This window comes from Aplysia californica, unplaced genomic scaffold, assembly GCF_000002075.1.
Source record: "Aplysia californica isolate F4 #8 unplaced genomic scaffold, AplCal3.0 scaffold00110, whole genome shotgun sequence".
Classification (NCBI taxonomy): domain Eukaryota; kingdom Metazoa; phylum Mollusca; class Gastropoda; order Aplysiida; family Aplysiidae; genus Aplysia; species Aplysia californica.
The window spans coordinates 337,609-350,136 of NW_004797380.1; the positions used below are offsets into that span (position 1 = coordinate 337,609).

At 35.3% G+C, this 12,528-nt stretch overlaps 1 protein-coding gene across 2 annotated transcripts in view; it reads left to right on the forward strand.

Annotated features, from left to right (window-relative positions):
- LOC101848280 (transcription elongation regulator 1) overlaps positions 1–12,528 on the forward strand; it is a 44,223-nt gene that overhangs the window by 18,045 nt on the left and 13,650 nt on the right. For both annotated transcript variants that reach the window (XM_005095661.3, XM_035969053.1), the window contains 6 exons: positions 295–386; positions 3,385–3,527; positions 4,635–4,707; positions 5,346–5,511; positions 7,549–7,757; positions 8,471–8,621. In XM_005095661.3, the coding sequence (XP_005095718.1) occupies positions 295–386; positions 3,385–3,527; positions 4,635–4,707; positions 5,346–5,511; positions 7,549–7,757; positions 8,471–8,621 (834 nt within the window). The remainder of the gene's footprint in view (positions 1–294; positions 387–3,384; positions 3,528–4,634; positions 4,708–5,345; positions 5,512–7,548; positions 7,758–8,470; positions 8,622–12,528) is intronic.

The window sequence follows — 12,528 nt, forward strand, 5'->3', positions numbered from 1 at the left end:
AGGAGTATTTTTTATTCATCCACAGTGCAGGTTATAGTTGTTCTTTTAGCAATGTGCCTTTTCTTGCTGTCATGAAATACTTTCTTTTCTTTGAGTTTTATTGCCAAAAATCGTAATGTTACATATATTTTCCAGATAATAAGCCTTTTGTCTCTCTTACATTTAAATTTCAGCTGATAGTCTGGATCTTCAATGAGCTCTCTTTGTTCATGTTTTTATACAATAGTTGACTTTTGATTTTTTAAAAACGCCTCCAGCTGTTTTTTCATTTGGCTGTTAATGTCCCATTTTCAGACTTCGAAAGAAGATGAGGAGATGACTGAAGAACAAAAGCAGGCTGAAAAATCAAGGCCAGTGTCAAGTACCCCGGTGCCAGGAACTCCATGGTATGTAACAGCTAACTGTAAAATGCTGTGTGCTTCCTTAGTTTATAGTAGAGCTCGAATTTGGTTCAGAACCATTGGTTAAACACTTGTGTTACATGTAAGATTATCCAGTGTCCCTTTTTGTTCAAACAACAATAATTGGCCTGCTAGATGCCTGTCCTACATTAATCATTCTTGGTAGTGATTGATTGTGATGATATAATTGTTTGACTATGTTCAAAATTGTAGAATTAGTAATTCCAATGTATACTTTTTATTTTATTTATCTGATTTTTTGTGTGTTTTGTTACATGGGGTAATCAAATGGCTATGCTTTTTCTGTCCCCTTGTGAGTCCCTCAGAAAAGGCTGGCGGGTGCTCAGGTGTGGTTTGCTCCTTCTTTCCTACCAAACATCTATCATCCTTATATCTCCTCCTTCTTTTTTATTTGTTACTCTTATGTTACACCTCTAATCTTTGGTACTTATTTGACCTTATTGTGTTGCAAGTGCTGTATACCGCTTACTAAAACTAAACTAAAAAAGGTTGAAGTTTCTTTTTCAATGACAGTTGTCTTAGAAATTTGGCTCAATAATGCCTAGAGTATGAATACTTTGCTCTTGAAAGTGGACTGCTTTTATATAAATGGATCTCAAAATTATTGACATTTGTCTAGAAAACAAGGTGTAAACTCCTGTTTACTTACATTGAAAATATTGACCATAAAATTTTTTTAGAACTGGTACATATATGAATTCAGTTGTGGTGTTGTATCATCTTTATCATATTGAAATACTTGTTTTAAATCTGTGCTTTAAGCAACTCATGCATCCTTTCTGAATAGGATAAGATAGACTTTGTTGCTTTATAGCTTTGTGTTAAAAGGATGGAAACAATGGAGTTTTTCTTTATTAAATTAATTAATTTAGTTGAACTGTTGTCATTGAGGACTACTTTGAATTATTTTTTGTATGACATGTCAAGAAAGTTAAAACAATAATAGATTTTTGCCTTTGTATTGAAGACATAAGGTGCAGTGGTCAGAACACAGTAAGTATCTGCTTTGAAACGGGGGAACTTAAAGTTAGTTTGCTGAAAGTTATTTTATCAAAGAATTTTGGGAATTTTTACCAAGCATCTTTAAAGCAGTCAGTTTTCAATGGTGTCTGGGGTAGGCTGTGCTGTACTCTCCATTTTCCACATCTGTACTGATATGCCGTCTGTAACCTGTCTCTTTTTATCTAAGACAACTGCTCTGTCAGTGTGCATTTTTTTAGCACCAGCTATTGTTTTTTCTTTTTTTTTGTTGAAAAGAAATCTCCAGTGGTGTGTGAGGAGACTGGCCATGCCATAGAGATCTGATAGAATCAAAGCAGACAAAGATAGTAAAAGATTTGGCGGTATTCTATAAGTGTTTTTGAGATTGCCTGGTTGTAAACTTGACTGGCTTGAAGCATTAACCCCTTCAATGCCGCAGGTAAATAGGCCACTGTGCCGGGGGAAATCCTGTGAGCCAAGGCTGCTCAGGGGTGACCCCACTCAACATCCCATAACTTTTTATTTATGAATGTTTCCTCGTGAATTTCTCCATGTACATTCTATATTGAACCACATTGATTTCTACTGATATAATTTTGAGGGAATTTTATTGAGAGATAGATTGAGAAAAGTTGGAGTTAGTAACATGATGCCAAAAACAAAACCAACAAACAACATAAACAACACACATTCGAGTAATGATAAACTGAGACCAAAAAAAATGGGAATATGTTGTGTGAGTGTTTGCAGATAAAGAAGTGACAAGAGGCTTTTCCTACCTTATACAACACTTGTACAATCCGTATATATATACATGTAAGCCCATCTGTGTTTACTGCCATTAATTCATTTTTGTGTCATGAATGTGTTAGATCTAGATCTAATATTCTCTTCACTCTAAAATCTGAATCTGACGCTTTCAAATTGTGGGAAAAATGGAGATAAACATAAAGGGAAGGTACCTCAATAATAATTTCAAGATTTTAACAGTAGCTTCCCCTATAATTGGTATTTAAAAAAACCCCACTGTCACAGTCCTGTAAATTCAACGGGCCGTAGGCACAGCGCTACATGGTTCTGGCCTGTTAATTCTACGGGCGTGGCAGCGAAGAGGTTAAAGACTAAAAGTGTTTTTGTATATATGTTGATACTCCCTTTTTTTTTCCGCGGATTTCTTGAAAGTGTTTTCCCTTCAAAAAGATCAGTCTAGTGGACCATAATCCCATTCAAATTGAAGAAAGCTTTTAAGCAGGTTTAAATGGTTGATTATTTGATGTGTTATTATTATTTGCTGTCTCAGCAAGGATGGTGTGTTTTATGAAACCCGCAAGTACTGGATGAACACATAATGAATGTTCTGAATTGCGTTTTGGATGAAAATGTTTACACAATTCAACAATTATTTTTTGAATGTCAGTATTGTTAAATGCATACTAAAGTTTGCTGAATGAGCTATCGTGTCAATTTTTAAAAATGTTTTTATCACTGCCCCACCTTTGGTTCCATTTTGGAAGTACATTATTTTTCAGGCTTTGTGGTATTCTAGGTGCTCTTGACAGTGCTTTTGTTGTTAGAGGATGTGTTAACTAAAATGTTGACTAGCAGCGGAAAACAATTCCTCTATGGCCATTTAAACAGCTTTTGCAAGCAGTGTCCATTATAATTGTATTGTTGTTAGTCCATCCTTGGATTTTGAAACTGATATTATGCATTAGTGATTTTTAAAAAGCAAAATAAAAACTCCCATTTTTGACAAATTTTTCAGTTCACAGAAGTTCTTAGTGTTGGAATAGTTAATATTATTGCTTTGTGATTTCCTCAGTTAAAAGAAGTTTTAAATGTGTGTTTCTTATTTCCTAGTGTCGTGATGATGTGATATGGTTTTGGAGTATTAACAAAGGGAAATGTCATTATTTTTTTGTGTGATTTCACTGTGAATTGGGGCAGTCAATGTAATAGCTGTTATATTTGTTACTTTAAGGTGTGTAGTATGGACTGGAGATGGCAGATGCTTCTTCTACAACCCAAGTCAGCGTCTCAGTGTATGGGAGAAACCTGAGGAGTTGCAGAATAGACCAGATGTTGACAAACTGTTGTCGAATAAGCCAGATCCAAAGGGAGGTGGTGAGTATCCTTTAGAGTTCTGGAATATTCACACTGTTGCTATTCTTACTGGCTTTTCTTGTTAAATGTTTTGAAATGACTAGAGCACAGGGTGTCCAAAAAGAAAAAAGCTGCTTAAAGGGTAATAACTCAGTCATCTCTTCACTGATTTCAACAAAAACTAAACAGATTAAATTCAACCATGAGGACGTCCAGTTTGTAAATATTAAGGAAATCAGTCAACTTGTTAAAGATTTCAACCCACTTAAGGTAAAACGCCAAATTTTACCTTTAATGAACGTTCAGTTACAACCTAGGGTAGGTGTCTAGATATGCCGAGAAAGTTTTATAGCACTTGGGGGAGAATGTGTTATGCTGTACTGGACTGGTTCCAGTGGGATGGGGCCTCAACCCACACATCAAGAGTGGCCCTGATATGGTTGCTAGAAAGGTTTTGGGAGCCCACAAATTTACAAATGAATGGTTCCCCCCCCCCCAAACTTGACCCCCTTCAATTATTACCTTTGGGGTTTGTTTTTTTACAGACATAGGGAAACATACCTCATACATTTGAACAAGTACAGCTCAATGTTGAACAGGATGTCTAAAGAGTGGACCTAAAAACATGCCACAATGATATTCAAAATTTCCAGTGGCGTATTGGAGCTTGTACGGAAAGAAGTAGTCTATACCTAGAAATTTAAATAGCGAACACCTTCTTGACTATTTGAAATAGAACAATATGGTTGATGTGTAAGGAGTTGCAAAGTTTTGTGTTTCAGTTAATTTTGGTTAAAATTTTGTAATTTTGATATTTTTTGAACAAATGAATTGATTTTTCTCATATTGACAAATGTAAAATCCTCATTGTTGAATTTTATTTCTGACACCTGTTATTTTCCTTCAAATAATGTTCATACTTATATCTAATGTGAAGATGTTGGCAGTAGTGATGAAAGGTTTTGTTTTGATCGCAATATTTTTAAAATTTCGTCTCCTGTGTTGCGGAGTGCATGATGGACAATTCTGAGGTCAACTAGTACTAGTAGGACATGAGTGTCTGTGGTGTTATTTCATTTTTTAAATTGTGGTTCTTTTGATAAATTGGTTCTCCTTTCTTTTTCACAGAAAAACCAAAGGAAGAGAAGGAAAGAGAAAAGGAAGAGGAATCAACTGGAGAGCCACCAAATAAAAAGAAAAAGTAAGTCTGCTTAATGTTATTTTAACATGTGCAAGAATTCAGTATAGTTTATGAGCTTTTGAAATGTTCTCAACTTTTAAGGAAAGAATTAGTTACATTAGTGAAGAGCTTTAACTCAGATTAAGAACAGTAATTCTGTTTATGTGGAGTTAAATATAATAATACAATTCGGCGTATAGGTAGTGTTCAGAAGATGACCGTTATCCTGTCCCAAAACATTTGTTCAGCTGTGTTTTGAAATGCAGTCGAGCATGGATAGCTCAAACATGTTGGGGATTGGCCAATGTGTTCAGCGCATCCATAATTCGGGTTAACCAATGGCGCCAAATTAATGAGATATTGGTTGGGGTATGACAAATTGTATAAGCTATCTGTGATTTTGAGTTTTACGTGTTATGTTATGTGTGCCTGACTGGGGTTGAGTTGAATCCGTGTTTATGTTGTCTTGAAAAATAAAGGAATACATTATAAAAGACAACTTTGTTAAACTTTAGAAAATTATTATTGTCATTGCATGCTGTCTATGATTTACATACAAATGAGTGTCTTATGAAGCAGTATTGATAGATTTTGATTGAGACTGTTATGTAATGAAAAGGGTTGATTTATAGGAGGAAGTACATGTATTTTTTTTTCAGGACTGAAACAGAAACAAAGGAAGAGAAAAAAGAAGGTGGTCCCAAACAGATTGACATAGGCAAGGAAGCAGCGATCGAGGCTGAGGTGCTTGCAGCACGTCAGAGAGCTATTGTTCCCCTGGAGATCAGGATGAAGCAATTCAGAGACATGCTTGCTGAAAAGGAGGTAATGTAGATTGAACCTGATACCTGTAGGTGAAGATAGTCAAGAACACAACTTTCTTGAGATTAATGTTAATTTAAATGAGAGAGCAACTTCAATTAATATACTATGTGGTATGATTTAATGGTCTTTTGAAGAGTAATGAGGTGTCGGGTCAAGTTTTAGACTTGAATTGTAGGTAATATTTCTTAACACATTACACCTAAGGGTCTGGACGGGAAGTCCGTTGTTAGATCCTAAGCAAGGGGAAAGAGCCCTCCTCCCGTGAAAAAAAGCCTTTACAAAAAACCCATTTTAAAAACACTAAACAAATTCCAAAAATTCAGAAAAAATAAAAGAAAGCGAAAAATGAATGTAGTTTCAGAAAAATATAACTTCATGTATGCGCAGACAGTTGGAAATGTTCTAACTTTAGTTCAATCGGGGTGTCCGACCCGTCACTTTCACTCTCAGCCTCGCGGTCGGCCCTACATCTAAATTCTAGATTTTCTACGTCTGATCAATCTGAATCGCCCCTAACTCTTGTTATGTTTTCATCAAAATCTGAGTTATCTGATTTGTCATATGCTTGTTTTTGCTCAAATCCATCGTTATTTCTTTTTTCGAACTGAATTGTGTCGCTTTTCAACAAGTCGAGACACCTTCGATGTGTCGGTAACGCGATCGCACTTCGTTTGGCTAATACTAAAACTACTGGCCCAAAAAATCTCGTTTCGGTATCAAACGAAAGAAGAAATTTGCAATAACTATGCAATTCAAAATCTCAGCTTCGTTTCTAAAGACACTAGGTCGGCGCGGGCGGTTCCGGGCAAGTCAGGGTGGAGTGCGTAAGGGAGTTCCCGGGCGACTTAGGGTGTAATGTGTTTATGCGCCCTGATTTTTTTTCACTGACCCTCCCAAAACGCCGGAATTTATTTTCCCAGGAGCGCCTATTACAATAGGGTACCGTATTCAAATTGATTCTGTTGATTTTTTCAATGAAAGTATATATATTTGATACTACAGGAAAGGTAATTGAATAAGCTATCACAATAGATGGGTTGGATGGTTTTTCTTTTATTATATAAGAGCAATTACACAATAAAAGAGGAATAATAACTAAAGAATAAGGAAATTGGGCAGTTTGATGAGTTTTATCCAGCTTACTGTCACCATTACCCATAAAGTGCAGACCCAGACTGAATAAACAAATGTTTGCATGTAAATCACCTTTGAAATATTACCACACAGTAGGTTTTCCAGCACTGATCTTGTTCAATAATTCAAAGTTATTGAAATACACGAAATGCTCGTCAGCCGACTAATAGTAGACATTTTCCTTCAGCAATCAGCTCCTAATTCTATCCTTGTAATAAATCTAGTATTAGCAGTTGTACAAGCTTTGTTGACATTGCTAGTACTAGATCTAGACTTTGCGGGTAGGTTATAACTAATGGATGATTCACTTACTAGAGTACAACGCCCACTCAAAGTCAAGTCAGTTTCATCCCTGTTGACAGTATCGTCACTGCTATACTCACCAGTTGGAAATTACTATTGAAGTCGAAGTTTGTGTGGCTGACAATGTAATCATAATAAAAAAGCTTATATCAGTCATATCGACAGCGAAAAGCTTTGCAGGGCTTTGGTTTTGCTTGAGTCGTTGCCCCAGGCCTTTGTTGCAATTGTAAACAAATGGGTTTGCTTTATTTCGATCAACACTTCAGACTATAAAGAAAACACGCAAAATTTTACTAATAATGGAACCGGCAGTGAAGCTTCCAGTATTGACACTAAATTCATTCACAAGTTGCAAAATATTACGGAACTTAGCAGTTGGAATAGTTTATTAAAACCATACAAGAAAGGATTACTGAGTTGTTCTTCTGCGGAAACGGCGTTCAGTCAGCGACGACTGACGGTCACTCTGGACGGAATGAGTTAAATGACAAAAGAAAGCAGTGTCCTTTGTGTTATGATCGGCTGTTTATGAGGATTCAATTTAAGATCTTGACAACTGGTGTAGTAATTTTGTTGTTGTTTTGTTTTTGGTAATTTCAGGTGTCTGTCTTTTCCACATGGGAGAAAGAATTACACAAGATCGTTTTTGATCAGCGGTACCTATTGCTGACTTCTCGTGAGCGCAAGCAAGTGTTTGAGCAATATGTTAAAGAAAGAGCAGAGGAAGAACGTCGTGAAAAGAATCGTCGCATCAAGGAGAAGAAGGAGGCCTTCCGCCAGCTGCTGGAAGAAAGCAAACTACATGGGAAGTGAGTAGCAACAAATGTATTGCCCTTTTGGAGATTTATTTTTATTTGCCTTGATTTAACAGTTACACCGTGGTAGAGACTAAAGTAGGGAATAGCAATGAATCTTGCTTAGAGATCACCATGGGCTGTTGGTATTTTTGTTTAGATGTGAAGCTTTTACTGTGACGTTGGTTTGATGAATTTTTGTTGTTGCTGTCTTTGTAATCTTTTGTGGATTTATAAAATTCCTGTCCCGAAAGAAAGATGTTTAGGTACACTGGTTTGTTCAGTTATTGTTGATTGTACTTTAAAGTTTTGAGTTTTTTGGCTTTGGTATTTTGTTTTCTTGAACACTGTTTATGAGTATTTGAAGTTACTAAATTTATACAAAGTGTAAATAAAAATGCTTCAAGAGCAAATGAATGGCCAGTCTTGTGTGGCACTGTGCATAGGGTGTTTTGTTTGGACAGATCTTCAGTTGTGCTGTGTTGAGTAATGTGGAATTTGTGAGAATGTGAGACCTGAAAATCTTATATTTCAGTAATGTTTTTCTCTTTCTGGCAACAGACATAGAATCTGGTCATAAGGTGTGTCTTATCAAGTAGTTGAAATGGAAATTTTACCTCAGGTTGACATGAAAAGCAAATTCTGAGTGTACGAAATATGGATTTGCTTTCTTTTTTGGGATACTTTTGTTATTAGAAATGTAAAGACATTTGTTTCATCTTTCTCAGATCGCTATTCAGTGATTTTGCCAGCAAATATGGAAAAGACGAACGCTTCAAAGGGATTGACAAAATGCGGGAGAGGGAGTCTATTTTTCTGGAATTTGTTAGTGAAGTCCGCAAGAAAGAGAAGGAAGAGAAATCTGTCTTAAAGGAAAAGGTAAGAGCCACTGGGCATTTGTGTAACATGCAGACACTGTGATCCCTCTCAGTGGTGATGGGCAAATGGCAAATTCTTTACCATAAAAATTTCAGAATGAAAAAATGTAAAGTAGTATATTGACATTGTTTACCCATTTTGTCTGCATTTGGGGTGATGTAAAGTAAAGGATTGTTCACCCATCACATTGAGAGGGGGATCAGAAATACTTTTTTTTTTCTGAAGACTTTGGTCAAATTTTAGGAAGGATGAATTGGATATTTTGTGCACTGACTATTTAATCGCACCAACTATAACTACTTCAATTTTTATGAGGTTGACGAAAATCAAATCTCAAGATGTAGTCTCAGTGTCAATCATCTTTGAGTACTTTTCCCCTGGTCCTATGAATTTAATTTGATAAATTGTCCTAAATAACCAAAGTCTTTTGAAATCAAGCAGTTTTTCAGTTATTGCAAGCAACTCACTATATATTTTGGTTTTGTGTCAAATAGGAATATTTCCCTGAGATGTGTAAGTAATCTTAGGGATAGTATATTGTTTCTTATCAAACTGAAGGACAACGAAAAAAGTAAAAAGCATGTTATTTCTCAGGGAATTAAAAAAATAGAGATTCGACATTGTAGATATTTTTTTGCAACATTTAGGAACAATGTAATCATCTGTGGTATATTTATACAATGCTGATCACTGTGTCAAGATGTAGTTTTTCAATAGTTTCAACTTTTAAAAAGAAATACTTTATGTCCTGTGTATCAATGATTTCAGCTGATCCCTACACTTGGATATATCTGCCTTTGAAATAGTTGCAGCTATGTGACTTAGCTTGACAGTGGTGAACCTTGTTTTGTTTTTGTGGTTAAGCGTTTGTTTCAAAAAGTATGTTAGCTGTGTTGGAGAGGGGGGTCAAAGTCTTCAAACCTGTCACATTGATTGAACTAACACCATACATTACTTTTCATATTTTCTACATGTAATTTGATAATGATATTATACCTTTCTTTAGCATGTGATTCACGCACATTTAGTTAGTTACCATAGGTGCTTCTTTGGTTTTATTTTACACTCTTGAAATGTTTCTGTAGAGAAATCAGCATGATAAATCCTGTGTATTTTGGAACAAAATATGTTCCAATAACTGTCTGTCATTTTTTTTCTCTCTCTGATATTCATGTTTTCAGGAATTTTACATTACTCTTGTTTAGAATGTGCTTAGGAATCATTGTGTGCTTTAGTTCTCACTTGTAAATTATAAGGAGCCATGCCTACTGTATACATGACCATGGTTTTGTTATTTTTACGTTTGCTATTGTGTGAACAGATTTGGTTCCACAGTCTCTGGATGTCCGAAAGCTGTGAAGGGGATGTATTGACTTTGTTTTTCCAGCACACCAGTTTTTAAATCCAGTCTCCTCACTTACCTTGCTAATATAGTTTTGAAAGTTTATGCCATGTATGTGAAAAGGTGCTTTATAATAAGATTAATATATGCATTTTCAGCTTTGTTTCCTTTTTGACTGTCCTGCTGTAAGTCACTCCATTTATGGGACATGTTGAAAATTTTGTTGGGAACAAGATCATTTGTTTTAAATTGGAACGGATTTTGGATTACAAGTGCATATCATAGTATATTTTTGCTTATATGGTGAAATAAGTGCCTGGATTATTGTAACAATTATGTTTGTTAAGAGATATTTTCAGTTGTTTTGCATAGTTAAAATTTTTGTTTAGAAATATGTGTCAGACAAATTGAAAAGCATTTTCAGTTGATTGTCAGAGAATTAATACCAATAAGGTATGAATGTCATATGTAAGGTACTGAATGAAGATCTAAGTTATTGACTGAATGTATAAATCACGTTGTAATGCCTTTGCAGTAGTATGAAATTAGTCTAATTATGTGTTATTTATTCTAAATTGATAAGGCAATCTATGTTTGGAAATACACTAATAAAGTAGATACTAAGATTCCATGTAGAACTGATTAATGACACGATAACTGATATTACTTTTAATAATAAAAACCGTGCTTTTGTTAAGAAAGAAAAGAAAAGAGAAACAACGGAAGAAGAAGAAACTATTAGTTGTTATTTTAACTTTGGCTACTGTTCTAACATTGTTGAACTTTATGTTCCCCCATGGAAGAAGAGGAAGCAAAGCTCGGGAAGCTGTAGACAGCGTGCTTGAAATCATGACTCCTGGTCAGTTGCCTTTGCAATTTGACCCCTGTGTGGAATTCCTAGTCCTCGCTCTGTGGTGGTCATACCTGGTATATAGCACCAATATTTTCTTTTCATTCTTCTCACATTACCCAAACATGGTCATTCCTACCTCTCTGTCTTTAATTTTCAGTAGTAGATACTGCTTATGGCTATGTAAAATTGCACTGGAGCCAGCATACCAAAAGCAAGCTGACAAATTCATAAATTTTGCAGTTTAAAAAAAGTAAATTTATATATAGAAAGTAATTGTGGTGATTGTGTGCCAGAGTTTAATTTGAAGTAACATAGTGGCTGGGGTTATTCCCGCTCCCATTTTGAGAGACTGATTTGAGATTGGCGCTTAAAAAACTTGCTCCTGGTATGTAGTTGCCATCTCATTAGAAATCCATCCCGTTTTTATGATCAGGATCATTTTTGCAATGCAGATATAGTTCCCTAAGCCTCTTCCCACACATTTGATGCATTTGTTTGAACAGAAAAAAACCCAATCTCTTTGTAGATGCACAGGTATAAAAATGATTATGTTGTTTCCATATGTTCAGAATCAGATACTCATAAGCACTGTTTAGCAGCACATAAGCTGACTTCAAATTAAATACATGCTGATCATCTATGTGCTTTTTGTCCCTCTTTCCCTTTTGCTCCTTTCTCTCTCTCTCTCTCTCTCTCTCTCTCTCTCTCTCTCTCTCTCTCTCTCTCTCTCTCTCTCTCTCTCTCTCTCTCTCTCTCTCTCCCCCCTCTCTCTCTCTCTCTCTCTCTCTCTCTCTCATCACATATTGACATGATTCATGTGTAAGACAAAGCATGATGCTTTTAGATATTTTTTTTTTCCATTATGTTGGAAGGTGAATTTTTTTTTATGTGCTAAGGAGCGGTTGTCATAGCCTAAGAAGTGAAGAAATGCTCTTAGTAACTTTGGTATACAACATTGTGCTTATTTTAAAAGAAATAAATTTTGAAGACAAATGGACTGTTCTAGGAAGAAGAAAAATATGCAACGTAAGACATTATATGGGATTGAATCTATGTTTTGTTTTGTTTGTTCAATTGTAATCTGCTTCCTTTTCAGATCATTCTGTGTTTAGAATTGTCAATGTAGTAGAATGTCTTTTAATGATACATGGAAATGAGATGGCAACTATAGTGCATTATGAAATGATATTTATGCCATTTCATTGAACTCGAATCATTTGTAAAATCAAGAAAGCAACACAATATTTGCATTCATTGGGTGAACATTGAATCTTTTGAAAATTAATTTTGGGAATGCAAAAGTTGGAGAGAAAAAGCACAACTGTAGTCTGCTTTAAAATAAATGGCAAAATTTGATTGCTTTCTTGATATTTGTGTGAATGCTAGTTACGGAGGTTTAATTTTTAAGTTTTTACTGTCAACTATTTTCTGTAGAAGAATTACTTACTCTTTGAGGACAGAAATTTTATGCACCTGTGATCACATTACACCTTTTGCTTTGGATTGAATAAATCTCCCTTCTCTCACTTACAAGAAATTCTACGAAACTTAAGTTTGTGCTGGAAAGTGTAAGATATACAAAACTTAACATGAAATAGGGAAGCCAATGAACTGCTGAAGTATAGGTGCTCTACCTCATTTTAACAGGCTTTCCTTTGGGTCTTTTATTGGTTTTTGCTTGTATGGTAACATTTTTGCTGGTCAGGGAACAT